Source organism: Mytilus galloprovincialis, chromosome 1 (genome assembly GCF_965363235.1).
Source record: "Mytilus galloprovincialis chromosome 1, xbMytGall1.hap1.1, whole genome shotgun sequence".
NCBI classification, from domain to species: domain Eukaryota; kingdom Metazoa; phylum Mollusca; class Bivalvia; order Mytilida; family Mytilidae; genus Mytilus; species Mytilus galloprovincialis.
This window is the reverse complement of record NC_134838.1, coordinates 52,011,296-52,029,918: the sequence shown is the minus strand read 5'-3', so window position 1 is coordinate 52,029,918 and position 18,623 is coordinate 52,011,296. Positions and strand designations below refer to the sequence as shown.

The 18,623-nt window shown below is 33.1% G+C and overlaps 1 protein-coding gene across 6 annotated transcripts in view; it reads left to right on the top strand.

Annotated features, from left to right (window-relative positions):
- The window catches only part of LOC143077737 (E3 ubiquitin-protein ligase HUWE1-like), a 153,561-nt gene that overhangs the window by 107,704 nt on the left and 27,234 nt on the right, over positions 1-18,623 (top strand). For 5 of the 6 annotated variants that reach the window (XM_076252990.1, XM_076252991.1, XM_076252989.1 and 2 more), the window contains 12 exons: positions 1,286-1,439; positions 1,865-1,988; positions 3,039-3,229; positions 3,654-3,816; positions 4,468-4,651; positions 7,817-7,956; positions 8,532-8,628; positions 8,970-9,223; positions 9,755-9,957; positions 13,765-14,047; positions 15,441-16,657; positions 18,341-18,498. In XM_076252990.1, the coding sequence (XP_076109105.1) occupies positions 1,286-1,439; positions 1,865-1,988; positions 3,039-3,229; positions 3,654-3,816; positions 4,468-4,651; positions 7,817-7,956; positions 8,532-8,628; positions 8,970-9,223; positions 9,755-9,957; positions 13,765-14,047; positions 15,441-16,657; positions 18,341-18,498 (3,168 nt within the window). The remainder of the gene's footprint in view (positions 1-1,285; positions 1,440-1,864; positions 1,989-3,038; positions 3,230-3,653; positions 3,817-4,467; positions 4,652-7,816; positions 7,957-8,531; positions 8,629-8,969; positions 9,224-9,754; positions 9,958-13,764; positions 14,048-15,440; positions 16,658-18,340; positions 18,499-18,623) is intronic. The other variant, XM_076252988.1, reaches the window with a different exon arrangement.

Sequence of the window (18,623 nt, the reverse complement as noted above, 5' to 3'; positions counted from 1 at the left end):
GCCGGAATGGACAGGAAACCGGTTTATTCAGGGTCCGGTTTATTCAGGTTTGACTGTATATAGATCTTTCTAATAAATAATCAGTTGTAGACATTTTGGTGATGAAGAAAATATGCAAAGGATTGTAAAATTTTTGGGAAATAGTGCCATTTGAAAATACTGGGGAGAAAACTGTATAAAGTAAATAAAAAAATTACCTCTCTGATTTATATGAGAGTTGTACTAGAAAAATGTCTGTTCATTAAATACATGGTTCTGTCAGACTGCAAGATATGACAGATATCAATCCTTTTGAATGGCTAAACAACTTATAACAAATCTTAAAAAACAGGTGAGTGAAAACACTTTATGCCCTTGCTGCATGGCTAAGGTGGCACCCAATTGGTACCTTCCTCTTTATGTACGACCCATATTTCGTTTCCTCACTCGTAACTCAAGTCTCGTACTAATTTTATGAAATTCATACAAAAGATAATAAATGCAAATTGCAGACAGAGTTCAAATTTTTCAGTGTGTCATTTAAGTTTATAGATTAACCCTTTTGCCGATGAGTCCCGGTTTACCGGGATTCACGCTTCAGACAGCTGACGATGAGTCCCGTTTTACCGGGATCGGAATACCTCTTTTATATTTCCCGCTTAAAACAGTGCAAACATGAGTTATCTTTCTTTGATGAATACCTGGATGAAAGTGTAAACATGGCGCTTCCGTTTGTTGAAAATCGTGTCAAAATCAGAGGAAATTTACGGAATTTACGAGAATTTGAAATGAGGGAACATTTTTTTTGAAAGAATATGGAAGAATTGAAGCCAAACTAGTATACTTTTTTCACATAAAATGTCGTTTTATGTACAAAACACTTGGAATGGACATCGTTCAGTGTGAGGAATTTGTACAGCCTCATAAAAATTTTCAAAATTTTGCCGTTTTGGGTTAAAAAATTACGATTTGGGGTCAAAGTGCGGAATTTTGAGAATTTCACCTAATAAATGCTGAAAATTTGAAAATTTGAACATTTTATGAAGAAAAAATTAACAAAACATGAACAAAACTGTGAACATGGTGTTAGTGAATGAAATAAATACACAAATAGCTACAAACAAGTTTTTATTGACATTTATTATGAAGATGTCCCACTTGAGTAATAGTAGCCAGGGAAGCCATTGTCTCAGAGTAGCTTCTGTCTGGGCAGCAATCGGTGAAAGGGTTAATGCCATTTTCAATTTGGAAAATTTTATTTTATGTTTGAAAGTTTTAGCCTGAAATATTGTTTCTACTATTGCAGACTACTAGGACCATCTACAGCTGCTGATGTTCTACAGTTGACTAATACATTCACATCTGTGGCAGGTCCTACTCCAACCAGAGTGGTTGTAAACAGTAGTGATGACTTCATGTATAATCAAAGGGAAGATGAATTTTATGAGGAATTGTTTCAGGTTGGTAATCAAATAGTTTTAGAAACTCAATCCATATGTAAAACATCTTGTAACAGTTGATAAATTTAAATAGTGTGGCATAAGTAGACAAACAAGTTGGTCCATAAATACCTTGCAAATTACTTCTGAATATTAATAGTATGATATTGGGTTTGTGTTTTATTCAAGTTGATTAAAAAAAAAATGGCTGTGCACTCTCAAATTTGCTACTATTTTATGAATTGGGCAATTGTCATGCCAAAGAACAGTTACAAAACTTAAGACATTTGTATCTTTCACAAACAAAATCAAGTGCCATCACATTCTACAAATACTGTGTACATAGGTAACAATGTATCTTTAACATAATTAAGATCAACATTGATTTAACAACTGTGGGATTGTAATTTTCTGTGTGTATGAATAATTTTTTATTTTTATTACAGGATCCATTTTCTAGCAATGGAGCTTCAGGATCAGGACTGTTAACATTAGTTCCTTCAACAATGAATAGATGGACTGAAGAAGCTAAAGTATTGGACGGAGATAGTGTACATGACTGTGTTACATGTATGTATTACTGTTATATATTTATTAGCAATAAAGAAGTAGAAATTGACCATCTTGAATCTTGTATTTTTTTCTACACAGTATTTGTAAAGAATGATATCAGAAGTAGGTCAAGTTAAATACAAATGTTCAAGCACAGTAATTTGATTTCAGAATTAATGAAATTGAGTTGTAGTTTTAAAAAGTACACCAAAACACAAGAACTGGTTATCCAACAAATGGGCCAAAGGTTTACATTTTGTATGAATAATGAAAATACCAACAATCCATGAGATACCAAAAAGATAAATGTGTAAATACAAAGCTTTTCCTGATCATCAGTTTCATTTTAGATGTATTTTACATAATATAAAGAATAAAAAGCAGAAACGAAAGACAGGTTAATGCTGATATAATATATCCATTAATCTATTTATATATATATATAGAGTGGGGGCACATATTCGCCGGGGACACAATTTCGCCGTTTTATGATTTTGAGGTGTGAAAACTTCAAAGGATGGCTGAAATTGAAGAAATATGCCAATAAATTACAATTTTATAATAAATATGATTATTTTTTAAACTTAAACAAAATTGCGGCAATTACTGCAAAGGAACGAAAAACTTTTCAGTCAATTTCCTGAATGAAAAACACGATTTTCAAAGAATTTTCTTAGTAATTTTTTGACTGATTGGCCTAAACTTCTGTTTTTTACACCTTTGAAATGTCTGCTGTTCATCTATCATGAAATTTATTTGATAAATATTATATAAAGCTGCAGTTATTTGGTTTTAAATAGATGTGTGAAAACGGCGAATATGTGTTCCCCATTGACAAAACATCAGGAAATTTCAAACACCCTTTAATCTAACTTTACAGATGATTATTTTCAAACAAACATGTTTTCAAGCTTAGGAATGTTTTGCATTTGAAGTTATCTTCATATAGAAATATCAGTATACTTCAAAAACATATAGACCTGAACATAAACTGTAGAAAACATGGAAAGATATGGCGAAAATGAGCACCCCACTATATGTGAAGCTTGTTATGTTTATGTTGATTAGCTTTGAAACCAGAAATAATTGAGGAGCTTGAGAAGTTAAGGGATGAAGAATTGGATGAAAGGAAAGAAAAAAGGAGAAAAGTAGCAGAAGAGGAAGAGAAGAGAAAGAAGGAGTATGAAGAAGAACTAAAAGCAAAGGGCCTTGTACATCCTGACTGGAGAAGGCCTCCACCACCCCCTGACCGATCAAAGGTAAAGACCACTATTCCTACAGATACTCGACTGGCATTAATTACTTGATACCAACATAATTCATTTATTTTTTTGGTTTTATTCTTTACTTTTATTAAAGACCAACTGGTTTTTAATTGTAAAAAGTTATAACCAGCTGAAAATGAATCGCATCTGGAAAAACTCTTATTGGAATTGTATATTAAATATGATTTGAATATATTTACTAAGACCTATGGATCATTAAGACCATTATGAATGGAATTTTATATATCACATGCAGTTTTGTGAAATTTCAAGAATTCTAAATGTAAAAAAAGAGAAGTTAGCTTCGATGAAAAAAATCAGTAGAAAATAAGAATTAAATTAAAATTGATTTAAAGTAACATTAGACAGCTAAATATTTATCTTAATTTTACTTCACAACTGTTCTCCTTGTTTGTAGCCAAATGCTGCAATGTTGGTAACAGCCGATACATGTCCACCTCCAAGACCAATAAATTATGCACCATCAATAGTTACCCCTGGAGGTATTATAGAAAACATACCCTATGAGGATGTGCAGAGGATAACACAGAGCTTAGAAGAATCAGCGAACAGACCAATCAGTAAGTACAGACGTGAAGTTAACCGATAAGACTAATACGGATGGTCCTTCCTTGCATGTTGTTCAAATAGATCACAAGATTATACTTTGACCTTCAAAGGTTTGCTTTTACAAATTGTGATTTGGATGGAGTGTTGTCTCATTGACACTTATACCACATCTTCTTTTATTAATATAATAATGTTGCTTGATGTTCAAAATTTGTTGTATAAACTTTTTTAATATATTTTCACAAATAAGGTATAACTGTTACAATACATTGAGATGATTACTACCTAGAACTTTTTCACAGTTTTACAAAATGGCTGTACTTTGTTCATAAAATACAAGTTTTCTTGTTTGTTACGGAACGGTGAGTATGATTAGGGTTTTCAATCATCACTTTAGTTCCATGATTTGATTGGCTAATATTTACAATTGTTACTGTTCCATTATTTAGATAAATGAAAAGAAATTTCCATTACTTCATAAGTTTAACTTCCTTGTCGTCCAACACTTCCAAATAGATATTTTGAACCTACTGACTTCTGTGTCAATATATTTCCACAATAATTATTGATGTCATGAATTTTAAGATTTGTTGGAGAAAAATTTAAGAATGAAAATGTGATGTTGAGATTATGATACAAAATGTGCTGAATGATAATTTTAGGTGCCACAGAAGCAGCTGCAGCAGCCGAAAGAATAGCTACAGCTATGGTGGAAGGAATATTGGCTCCTAGTCCAGGCTCAAATCTAGTAATACCTCCTGGCTCTCGAGTCTTAGGGTCAGATTCAGCATCTTCATTTTCACTCCCTGTTGTTCGACCAGGTGCTCCAGTACCAGAACCTCAAAGGTAAGATGTGAATATTTTATCAATTTAAAATGTGGTTCTGTTGATATGTTGCATTTTTATACGACCGCAAAATTTGAAAAATTTTTCGTCGTATGTTGCTATCACGTTGGCGTCGTCGTCGTCGTCGTCCGAATACTTTTAGTTTTCGCACTCTAACTTTAGTAAAAGTGAATGGAAATCTATGAAATTTTAACACAAGGTTTATGACCACAAAAGGAAGGTTGGTATTGATTTTGGGAGTTTTGGTCCCAACATTTTAGGAATTAGGGGCCAAAAAGGGCCCAAATAAGCATTTTCTTGGTTTTCGCACTATAACTTTAGTTTAAGTAAATAGAAATCAATGAAATTTAAACACAATGTTAATGACTACAAAAGGAAGGTTGGTATTGATTTTGGGAGTTTAGGTCCCAACAGTTTAGGAATTAGGGGCCAAAAAGGGACCCAAATAAGCATTTTTCTTGGTTTTCGCACCATAACGTTAGTATAAGTAAATAGAAATCTATGAAATTTAAACACAAGGTTTATGACCATAAAAGGAAGGTTGGTATTGATTTTGGGAGTTTTGGTCCCAACATAATAAGGGGCCCAAAGGGTCCAAAATTAAACTTTGTTTGATTTCATCAAAATTGAATAATTGGGGTTCTTTGATATGCCGAATCTAACTGTCATGACTGTGTATGTAGATTCTTAACTTTTGGTCCCGTTTTCAAATTGGTCTACATTAAGGTCCAAAGGGTCCAAAATTAAACTTAGTTTGATTTTGACAAAAAATGAATCAGTTAGGTTCTTTGATATGCTGAATCTAAAAATGTACTTAGATTCTTGATTATTGGCCCAGTTTTCAAGTTGGTCCAAATCGGGGTCCAAAATTAAACTTTGTTTGATTTCATCAAAAATTGAATAAATGGGGTTCTTTGATATACCAAATCTAACTGTGTATGTAGATTCTTCATTTTTGGTCCTGTTTTCAAATTGGTCTACACTAAAGTCCAAAGGGTCCAAAATTAAACTTAGTCTGATTTTAACAAAAATTGAAATCTTGGGGTTCTTTGATATGCTGAATCCAAAAATGTACTTAGATTTTTGTCGAGCCTGCAACTTTTGTTGCAGAAAGCTCGACATAGGGATAGTGATCCGGCGGCGGCGGCGGCTACGGCGGCGGCGTTAGCTAACTTCTTAAAAGCTTTATATTTTAGAAGGTGGAAGACCTGGATGCTTCATACTTTGTATATAGATGCCTCATGTTACGAAGTTTCCGTCAGTCACATGTCCAATGTCCTTGACCTCATTTTCATGGTTAAGTGACCACTTGAAAAAAAAGTTCAAATTTTTTGTAATGTTGAATTCTCTCTTATTATAAGTAATAGGATAACTATATTTGATATGTGCGTACCTTGCAAGGTCCTCATGTCTGTCAGACAGTTTTCACTTGACCTCGACCTCATTTCATGGATCAGTGAACAAGGTTAAGTTTTGGTGGTCAAGTCCATATCTCATATACTATAAGCAATAGGGCTAGTATATTCGGTGTATGGAAGGACTGTAAGGTGTACATGTCCAACTGGCAGGTGTCATCTGACCTTGACCTCATTTTCATGGTTCAGTGGTTATAGTTGAATTTTTGTGTTTTGGTCTGTTGTTCTCATACTATATGCAACAGGTCTACTATATTTGTTGTATGGAATGATTGTAAGGTGTACATGTCTAGCGGGCAGATGTCATGTGACCTTGACCTCATTTTCATGGTTCAGTGGTCAAAGTTAAGTTTTTGAGTTTTGGTCATTTTATCTAATACTATATGCCATAGGTCAACTATATTTGGTGTATGGAAATATTTAATGATCTTTATGTCAGTCGCTAAGGTTTTATTTGACCTTGACCTCATTTTCACGGTTCATTGCACAGTGTTAAGTTTTTGTGTTTTGGTCTATTTTTCTTAAACTATAAGTAATAGGTCAACTATATATGTTGTATAGAAGCATTGTTAGCTGTACATGTCTGCCTGGCATGGTTCATCTGACCTTGACCTCATTTTCAAGGTTCATTGGTCTTTGTTTAGTTATCTTGGTTAATGTTAAGTTTATGGTACAGTTGTTATAAAGCTTAGCTTTTTACTTAGGACTATCAACATAATATCAATGATTAGTATAGAAGGCGAGACATTTCAGCGTGTGCACTCTTGTTTATTATGGGCCCAGTTTTCAAGTTGGTCCAAATCAGGATCTAAAATTATTATATTAAGTATTGTGCAATAGCAAGTCTTTTCAATTGCACAGTATTGCGCAATGGCAAGAAATATCTAATTGCACAATATTGTGAAATAGCAAATTTTTTTTTAATTAGAGTTATCTTTCTTTGTCCAGAATAGTAAGCAAGAAAAATCTAATTGCAAAATATTGTGCAATAGCAAGATTTTTTTTTAATTGGAGTTATCTTTCTTTGTCCAGAATCAACTTAAATCTTTGTTATATACAATATACAATGTATATTCACTTTTCACTACCAACTGATAAATTAAAATAATCTTTACCATTCAGTGATAACGAGCAGTTTTTTTACATCTTAATATTTTATGATGTATTTAAATGAGTAGTTATTGTTGCAAACTCCATTAGAAATTTTAATTGAGATTAGTTTTGGAATAAGGGAAAGGGGGATGTGATTAAAAAAATTGGGTTCAATTTTTCTCATTTGAAATTTCATAAATAAAAAAGAAAATTTCTTCTAACATTTTTTTGAGAGGATTAATATTCAACAGCATAGTGAATTGCTCTAAGAGAAAACAAAAATTTTAAGTTCATTAGAACACATTCATTCTGTGTCAGAAACCTATGCTGTGTCAACTATTTAATCACAATCCAAATTTAGAGCTGAATCCAGCTTGAATGTTGTGTCCATACTTGCCCCAACCGTTCAGGGTTCAACCTCTGCGGTCGTATAAAGCTACGCCCTGCGGAGCATCTGGATTATTTTTAATATTTTTTAAAGATTGCAGCCAAAGGACATCTATGAAGACTATATCTTTTACATTGAAATGAGCTGTAACAAAATATTTTTAAGCCCTTTGTACGTTTATACAGTGATGAATATTTATTTGATATAAATATATTTCTGTCATAGAATGCACTAATACAGTTAAAAAAGCTATTTATTCATTCATTTTAGACGTAATCCTACTACCACTATCACCAACCTTGCTACTCTGCTGTTGAGTGACGATCCAGAAAACCGAACCAGTGAAGAGAACTCACTTGTACAGATGCTGAGAGGAGTAGTGGCTCATAGTACCCCTAGTTCCACACCAAGTATGTTTTAAACTTTTCATTTAAAGTATCTTTTTCTTCTTCTCAATTTTTGGAAATTCATAGATCATCCAGACTTTTTTTATTATGCCTTCACAAATCCAACTGATTTTAATTTCAATTTGTATAATGGTGAGTTGCTGATTGAGATTTTTTTTCTGCCAGATGACTGTCTTGTTGAGGAATCACATTATCCTGTTATGTCACTTGTTTTCCATATTGGAATCAGTAAAGATATCCACTGAAAACCAACAACATGTATATCAAGTACAATGTACCATAACAAACCAAAATTGAACAACATTGGATGGATCTAACCAATAATTACTAAACAAAAATGCACCACCATTTACAATCATAAGAAAATTGTTCCAAGACACAACAGGATTGATTTCATGACAAATGAAATAGAGATGACCATTTGGAAAACAATTCAACATAAGTAATTTCTACATGAACTTTATTACTTAACAATGTAAATTATGATATGTCCTGATTTCATGGGTTGATATTATTGTAGGAAAAACTAGACATAAATCAGAAATTACTGATGTTTAATTTTCTGTTAATTATTCCAGGTACTACTCTGCCAAATGTAACTGAGCCAGTACAAGCCAGTCCAATACCTGTGATATCGGGAATAGGAAATCCCCTCAATGAAGTTACTGGTATCAGGTCAGGATATTAATATTTATTCTTAAACTTTGAACACATATACTCTAGATAAGTGTTCTTGAACTCATTTTGCATATAATTCTGAAATTTGGTGAATTGTTCTGGTCAAAGACTGCAAACTCATATAACTGGTACACTTTATTTGAAAAGAAAGAATTTGAGCTTAATGTAATTAAGACAAAAATCTTGTGACATACAATAAGGTTGGCAATTTATTGAAGGAAAACTGCTTTTATAGAACTGCTTTACAGTTCCTGGTTGTTGGTACACCACAAATAATGATTTGTCTACAGAATATAAATCTTTTCATGTATGATAATCTGGTTTTATTTGTTTTTTAGGGATCAAGTATTGCAACCAAACAGTATTGTTACTCCTCCTTTACCAGATTTCCTTCATGTTGATGTACCCGTCAGTCTTTCAGTGCGTGGGGAAGCCATAACTGCACCATTGGTACCCCCAGCAGCTACAGCCATGCCAACAGCAGCAGTGACAACAACCTCAGCACCTCCTGCAAACCCTGAGTCATCAGCTGTACCAAGTACGTCATCAGAAGCCACACCAAGTTCCTCCACAGGACCAGCAAGCTCTACAGGTGAGGGTAAAATTTTTCTGCTTTGTTATCTGATGTATTTAACATCAGAGTCTGAAACACCTGGCCTCTGTTTAAAGTCTTACCAGCACTTATGCCCAAGTTTCAGTTCAGTTGTTTTTACCTGTATTTGTTTTATTTACTGTTGATATTTCAATATATTCAGCTATTGGTAAAAGTTATTCATGTGCACAATGCTCCTAAGTTTGTGAAATCAACTCCAAACCCATACTGTATACTTATCAGTCTTGATATAGAATAAGAATACACATTTCTGATTTTGTCTGGCGCTGTGATCATGTCATTTTATTAACATTACAAGCTTACTTAAATAGCATTAACTGTCCACAAAAAACATCAGATTCACTGAATGCAAATAATATCCACTGAAAAAAAAAACTCCTGTGAAATTCAATTTGGTTCTTTCAAAAGGCACTACCTGAATAAAAATTACTATGCCTAGGGCACATAAATATATATGTATACAGTTTTGATGATGGGTTGTATATACAAGCGTTCTAATTTTTTGTTCAGAAAACAATTTGCCAGATGGAGTGGATCCCTCATTCTTGGCAGCACTTCCAGAGAATATTAGACAGGAAGTAGTAGCAGAACAATTAAGGCTTCAGAGAATACAACAGAGTGCTAGAGACCAGGCTGCCACAGCCCAAAATATTGGTTCCAGTGAAGTCAGTGCTGAGTTCTTAGCAGCATTACCACCTGGTATTCAAGAGGAGGTAAGTAGCACCTGATGACAGATAACATACTTTCCATGCAATTCTTTCAAATATTCATACATGGCCTGAAATAAGTTATAAACTGATACAACTTGTATCAGCTAAAATTTTACTAAGAGGTCTGAAAAGTTTTTGTACAGTCATCCTTGTGAATAAAGGGTTGGAGATTTATTGTGTTTTTAACACATTTTGTATGATACACTGTTGTCATTCAGATATATAACTCTCCAAATATAAATGTGTTTTACAGACAGACCTGTGCTTTAATAGTTGGCATTGTGTTTCGCATGTGGACAAACATATCTTAAAAGTAATAAGAAAAATGTTTTTCTTCAGATTTTTCCATTTTGAATTTCGTTTGCTGGATATTAAACTGTGCGCCTGCTATTTTAATTTTAATTGAAAGATTTATTTTATTTCCATACTAAAAGTTAAGGTGGACTTTGTCATGTCCTCTTATTATTCAGAGTCGGCAGAGAGCATTCACTTTCCTTGGAGGACCCAACACATAGATTCATGCAATGCAAATTATATAAATTTCTAAAATGTTTTCATGCTTTATTGCTGTACCCAAAAAAACTTAATTAGTTTGTTAGAAGAATGAAAGAATTGTTACTAGTACTCTGGATCCAAGATATTGCTGTGCAATTTTAGTTTGAATTCCCACACACTTGAACAAAACCATTGTACTTTTCAGCACCAGCAATAGGTGAAATTATTTGTGTATTGTTTTTTATGCCCCACCTACGATAGTAGAGGGGCATTATGTTTTCTGGTCTGTGGCTCCGTTGTTCGTCCGTCCGTTCGTTCGTCCGGCTTCAGGTTAAAGTTTTTGGTCAAGGTAGTTTTTGATGAAGCTGAAGTCCAATCAACTTGAAACTTAGTACACTTGTTGCTTATGATATGATCTTTCTAATTTTAAAGCCAAATTAGACTTTTGACCCCAATTTCACGGTCCACTGAACATAGAAAATGAAAGTGGGAGTTTCAGGTTAAAGTTTTTGGTCAAGGTAGTTTTTGATGAAGCTGAAGTCCAATAAACTTGAAACTTAGTACACTTGTTGCTAATGATATGATCTTTCTAATTTTAATGCCAAATTAGACTTTTGACCCCAATTTCACGGTCCACTTAAAATAGAAAATGAAAGTGCGAGTTTCAGGTTAAAGTTTTTGGTCAAGGTAGTTTTTGATGAAATTGAAGTCCAATCAACTTGTAACTTAGTACACATGTTCCTGATAGTATAATCTTTCTTTTTTTAATGCCAAATTAGATATTTACCCAATTTCACGGTCCATGGAACATGGAAAATGATAGTGCAAGTGGGGCATCCGTGTACTTTGGACACATTCTTGTTTATTGTTACTTTATTCCAAGAAGTTATTTTAAAAAACCAGGCATTGCCTAAATAAAGTGAAATTTACTTTTATTATGCATTTCCAAGATAAAATCTCTGATATATCCATGAAATGAGAGGAAAACAATATAAGATTTATTAATATGTTTACGCAAAGTCCCAGGTTTCTTATTAAAAGTATTGTTGTATAGTATTTTCTTTAAAAACTTTTCTGCACATATGTACGAGCTTAATTAGATATATGATTATGTTTGGAAAAATAACATCATCAACCTGTACAGTAACTATTCACTTAAACTGCTATATTAACTTGGGGCTATTCCAGAAAAAAATGTATGGGGGGGGGGGGGGGGGGGGGTTGGAAGGCACTTTTTGTCAGCACCCGCCACCCAGACAATTGCAATTGAGACTGATAGTGCATTATAGTGTGAAAAGTTGCTCTGATACCCATCACCCATGTATTATTAATATAATGTGCCTTCCAACCCCCCATACATTTTTTTCTAGAATAGCCCTTACTTAAGGGATTTTTTTTTTTTAAAGAGTTCCGTTTCAGTTGATTTTTAAAAAAGGTAATGGAGATAGGTGTGTTTGAACACGTTTTTTAATGACACTCTGTTGTCGTTCAAATATAAATTCTCCAAATATAAATGTGTTTTACAGACAGACTTGTGCTTTCATAGTAAGCACTGTGTTTCGCATGTGAACAAACATATCTTAGTAATAGTGAAATAGATACCATGAATATTTTTTTTAAAAGTTTCATGACTTTTTAATTATTTTTTTTAGGACAGGAACTGTAAACATGCTATTATAATTTTGATCGAAATGATCTCTTCTATTTCTCTTACTAAAACATGGATATTGCCATTTCCTATTGGTTAGAGTTGACAGACTACACTCCTTTTCCTAGGAAGATGCACATATTTTAATCTAATAGCTTCTTGCAATTCAAAATTACAAAATTTCTAAAATATTTTCTTGATTTATATTTATCCATAATAAATTTTTGTAAGCTGGTTGAAATTGTATCTGTATGATCTATCCAAAATTGGGTAAACATATTTTTGTGCCATTTTGGTGTGAGTTCCTATGCTCATATATAAATCATTATGGTACTCTTAAGCATCAGCAATGTAGAAAATTACATAAATCATAACTTATTCAAGGCAATATTAGATAAAACTAGGCTTGGCTAAACAAACAAGAAGCACTTATTACATTGATTGTAAGAAAAGTCAACAATATATTCAAAGAATTTGTAGAAAACAATATGAAATAAATAAAATCAATAATGCCAACTCCCATAGTTTATTTTTAAAGAACAACATATTACATAGTAGTCTTTTTAAGACTTTTCTTCACACATATATGAGCTAAGTTTGGAAACATGAAGTCCTCAACTTGTACAGGTAGGGCTCGTTTTAAACTGTAAACTGAATTTAAGAAATTGTTAAAGCTTTTTGGCTTTCCTGTTTAAGAAGGACCTGGAGATTTGTTGCGTTTTTAACACATTTTGTATGATACACTGTTGTCATTCAGATATATAACTCTCCAAATATAAATGTGTTTTACAGACAGACCTGTGCTTTAATAGTTGGCACTGTGTTTCGCATGTGGACAAACATATCTTAAATTAGAGTTGATTTAGAATATGAAAAATTATTGCTATAAACCAAGGACACAAGTGCTGTTGTCAATGTAAACCTCAACTTCGTCATAGGCAAAATGGGGATAAGCAGATTATCAATGGTCATCTCAACTCGATTGCTTTTCTCACTTTTGCAGGACCAGCTCAAGCCAGAAAATCAATCTTATTGAGATAACCAATGATAATCTAAATATTTGAAGGACTGTGATCGCACATTTCTTTTGTAATGAAATGCATATTAATTCTTGCTTTAATACATGAATCCCTCAAGTAGTGCAGGTAGGGTTCATTTTAAACTTGTATCAACTGAAATTGGAGAAAAAATTAAGCTTTTTGGCCAAGTTATCCTGTTTAAGAAGGCACTGGAGATTTATTGTGTTTTTAACACATTTTGTATGATACACTGTTGTCATTCAGATATATAACTCTCCAAATATAATTGTGTTTTACAGACAGACTTGTGCTTTAAAAGTAGGCACTGTGTTTCGCATGTGAACAAACATATCTTAAATTAGATTTAATTTTTGTCCTAAAGTTTTTGAAATAAGAATTGAACAAAGTATATACTGATAATACAATTCCAAAAATAACTTTTTAACATGATTTGGTTTGATTGCTGTAGAAAAATAAACAAACAGTTTCAATGCAATAATGCTTCTTATGAAATGTGGAAATTCAGAAATATGTTTTTCTAAAATGTTGTAAACGGTAAAGGGTTACAGTCAAAATTAATGATATATTTAAAAAAAACTTTGTAAATTAATGAGTGTAGTAGGTTATATTTTAAATATGATTTTGTAGGTTTTAGCTCAACAAAGAGCTGAACAAGCAAGATTACAAGCCCTTTCACAGCCGGCTCAGCCTCCTTCAGATGCACCTGTAGATCCATACAGTTTCTTTGCTACATTGCCAACCTCTCTCCGAAGACAAGTTCTGGCTGAAATGGATGATAGCATGGTAGCAGTATTACCATCAGATCTAGCCACTGAGGCCCAGTCTTTGAGGAGAGAACTGGAAATAGATCGTTTGTTCTCTCAGGCTGGTGCTGGTTCACTTTCTGCCATTTTGAGACATTCAGGTACAGGTAATTTTATAAAGTAAATCTTTCAATTGATTATTCCTGCTTTAATATCTAACAGTTACATTATGTAATACATAATTTTGATTGGCAAACAATAATTTGGAGGCATTCCAAAAAAATAGTTTATTTTATTTCCAATCCAGATGCAATATTCATGACAACATGAGCTTTCTGTGATAATATCACAACAATGCTTATAAAACAAATGAAAACAAATTAATTTTCCTTTCGTAGTTGTAGTATATATCATGTATATATTTGTGATTAAAAGAATTATGCATCAGGCGCACATTTTTAGTATGAAACGCTATCTATTAGAAGGCACTTTGAGATTTATTGTGTTTTAACACATTTTGTATGATACACTGTTGTCATTCAGATATGAAACTCTCCAAATATAAATTGTGTTTTACAGACAGACCTGTGCTTTAATAGTTGGCACTGTGTTTCGCATGTGGACAAACATACCTTAAATTAGAGTTAATTTTTGTTGATTTGTTGATTTGGTTGTCCATGATTCTTTTTTGTTATTGATAAATCTGTGTTAGAATGTGTAGTGTTGGAAACCAGAATTGAACAAATGTATATTCATTGATAATAATACATAATTTTGATTGGCAAACAATAATTGCGAGGCATTCCAAAGGTATATTTTGTTTTTTTTCCAATTTAAAAGAATGTTCACGACAGCATGAGCTTTCTTTGATAATACCACAACAATGCTTTAATAGGAAACAATTAAAAAAATTGATTTTACTTGGCTTTCAACGGTTGTAGTATATAAATGTGATTAAAAGAGTTATGCTTTGTGTGCTTCACAAGTGCTTTGGTCAAAGGCTTTGCACCCAAATACAATTACAAAAATAAGCATTCATTTTCTTAGTGAAAATTTAACCAACACTTTTTTTTTGGTTAAAACAATTGTACCGTTGACCCTTGATATGGCAGAGGTACTAGACATTACTATTTGACTCATTTGAGATACCTTTTACTACAATTTACAATTTACAGATATATTGGCTATCTGTCAGACTAGTCAACTCTTAAAGGAGGGTAGTTTACCTAACTTATAATTACTTCACGGTAAAGTTAACAAGCAAGCTAACCAGATATCACATTTACCTACACACTCAATGCAATCAGCTGTAATTCATTTTGTAATTGGCTCAGGTGAATTGTGTTCCTCAAACATAATTTTCTGCATGGTCAGACATCAGAGATCTGGACAAAAAATTGGTGTAAAATGCCAGTCTGTTAGATACTCAAACAAATTGAATAAGGAAACTTGCTTCGATGCACAATAAAACATAAAATTTCACTTTTTTTTTCATATTTAAAAAAAAAAACTTTCAAATAAATAGATAACTAAAATATTTACTTTGAAAAAATTTTGCAGGTTTTTCTGGTGGAAGACTTGGAGGAGGAAGATACACAATCAGAGCTGTACCTACTAGTGGAAGACATTGGCCTTTTAATTCAAGGTCAGGACCATCTAATAGTACCCCTAAAAACAATGCTGTTAGAGTGCGAGGGCGATTTCTTTTGGATCATGAAGCAATGACGTGTCTCTTAGTATTGCTGTTTGTTGATGAGCCAAAGCTCAACACAACCCGTTTACATAGAGTTTTAAGAAACTTGTGTTATCATGGACCGACACGTATTTGGGTGATTAAAGCTTTATTATCAATGCTTCACAAAACTGGAGAGTGTCAGATGGAGGAAGAGAAAGGCAAGAGTCCGGACAAAAGTAAAAGGAAATCTGCATTAGACAGTCCTGTTACAATGAAAAGTGATACTAAAAATCAGGGTACTTGGCTGTCAATGAGTTTAGAGGCAGCTCTAGGTTGCCGGGCAAATGTTTTCCAAGTTCATAAAACGGGTAAGAAGCACAGTAGTGCTGCTAGTGGGACAGTGACAATTCATACACAAGCAGCCCCAATGGTTTGTCGCCATGCTTTAGATACCTTAATAGCGCTTGCAAAAATATTTCCAAGTCAGTTTTTACCGTCGACGAAAGCGAAAGAAGTTGGAAAATGTGATACAGATGAGAAAAAAGAGACTGATAAAGTTAAACCTGGGGCTAGTGCTAGTCCTAAAAAAAATGAACCAGAAACTGATTTGTGGGATTTATTAGTCAAATTAGACAGTATAAGTGGTAGTAAAAAAGGTAAAGGTATGCAACGGATTCATAGTATACCTCTCACTGAGGGAGATACACAATTTCATAGTTACGAATCGTCACCTCTAGGAGCTTTAATGTGCATGTTAAATCATCCAGTTATCAAACGAAGTCAATTATTGACGGATAGACTGCTCAGACTGTTAGGTTTAGTGTCTAATGGATTAGCTGACTCTTCGGGTGCTCAGTCCCAGTCCAGTACTACGATAGCAGAGATGCCACAAGGTGGTGCCCAAGCACAAATAAGTACTACTGCATTAACGGGGGCTTCAACTGTTACCACGTCTACTGCAACAAGAGCAACAGCATCAATGGGAACTAACACAGCTACTGATCAAATTAAGGAGAAAGAAGAAGAATCTGAAAAGAAAGATGAGGAAAAATTGGAAGAACAAAGTGCTATATTAGAAAACCAGTTACAATTGGCAGTTAAGGTAAGATTACTGAGTACACGCACATACCATTTTGATAACTTAGTTGCATATCCACTGTCTTGTAAAAATCTTCATATACGATTACATTGAAACCTTGATACTATAATCATGATTCTTAGTGACGGGGAGAACATTGCAAATAGAAATAAGTTAGTGCTAGAATAGAGTTTGTTATTGAATAAACTCAATTGATTATGAATTAAACATTTTGCGTAAATGTCAATGAGACAGCAGGCAAATAAAAAAAAGCAGACATTTCAAGATTAAAGGTCATGATCGGTCAGGTATTCAGTGATGGACAAGAATACCTCACCATATGGAAAACTAAAATTTCTTTAAAGATTTATAAAAAATTAATTAAATTAAGTGTAACACAATATGGGACTTCATTGCTGGCAATCAGTAATAGAATGAAGGCTGTGATATAATTAATTCACATGTGTCATACACCCCCCTTACAATGAGGGAAATAACGAATTAGATGATTTCTGTTAAATTACTACATACACAAGAATGAAACGATATAAGAAAAATCATACTGTCAGGACATTAAAGCACAATGCTTGTTTTGATAATTAAGTTTTAATACTGAAATTTTGTGTTCTTTCAAAGCTTTACCCCTTGTTGGGGAGAATAAAAGCATCTGTGTACAATTTTTGAAAACTATGAAATTGTCAATACTTGAAAAGTTGGAATACCAATATATCTTTACTGAAAAACGAAAACAGCTGTTATATATAATTTTCAATCTTTAAAGATGCTGTAAATTACCAGGGTTTCCGCTGGCGGTCGCCATTTTCGCAATTTGCGAAAAAATAATAATTGTGGCGATAAAAATTCGTCATTTGCGAAAGAATTTGGCGAAAGAAATATATAAACCGATTTATTTTCCTCCATCTTGTTTATTTACTTTTTTTCGAGTTTCTCGGACTTTACCTGATCAGACAATACTCGGAATTCATCTTGACCTCATTAAGATTTAGACAGAAAATCAATAATCAGCTGATTGCATTTTATAGCTATCGACAACAAAGGACTAATTAATAAAGGTGTTGATTGAATTGTTTCACAAAATGATATGGTCAAATGGCTTCCGCTATAAATGTCACATACAGAATTTATTTACATCTTTGCGACGCACGTGTTTGAAGCAAACTTTTGACATCTCTCCCTTTAAAGATAGTTTTGAAAAGAAAGCTGTTGTTGTGACGAAAATTGTTCAAAAGCAAGAAAAATCTCCGATTTAAAACTTTAATTCGTTTATCCTTTGACTTTAATAAAGTCGTTTGAGTGACACATGCACGTGTTTCAAGCATAGTTGTACATCTCAACTTTTTCATTTACGATGGTCAAGAAAAGAAAACTGTCTTTATGAAAAAATCTATCCAAAAGGCTGTGAACAACCCCTCGAATGAGAGTAACCCTTCAATGTAATGACTACACATGAAATGAGGGATCAATTTCATGTGATAAAAGCTTTTGTTTTGTTGTAAAAATTACTTCTTAGTACAAAAGGGCACAACAGGAAAAATATCTTTATGTTACTTGGCGAAAAAAATAATAAAGTGGCGAAAAATATATTGTTTTGGCGAAAGAGGTGGCGAAAAAAATAATTGACCCAGGGGAAACCCTGAATTACTATTTTTCGTATTAGCTTAACCAATATCTGTGTTTTTGCTTTAGGTGCTGACATCCAAATCATGCTCAGAGGAAGGATTAGAGGATGCAACAAATTTGTTGGTTCAACTGTCGTGGGCAAATTCTTCTACTAGAGAAGCAGTTCTAGGTCTATTATTGGATGGTGCTAGAGAATTAGGTTTTACAGTTTGTGCACATATTAGGTGAGAGATAATCTTTATTTTATGGAAACAGTTATTGATCTTCAAAATACACCAGAAAAATTTACAAAAAACTGTTTTGTATGATGTAAAAAAACAACCATGAACTATAAATCTTTCAGAAACTG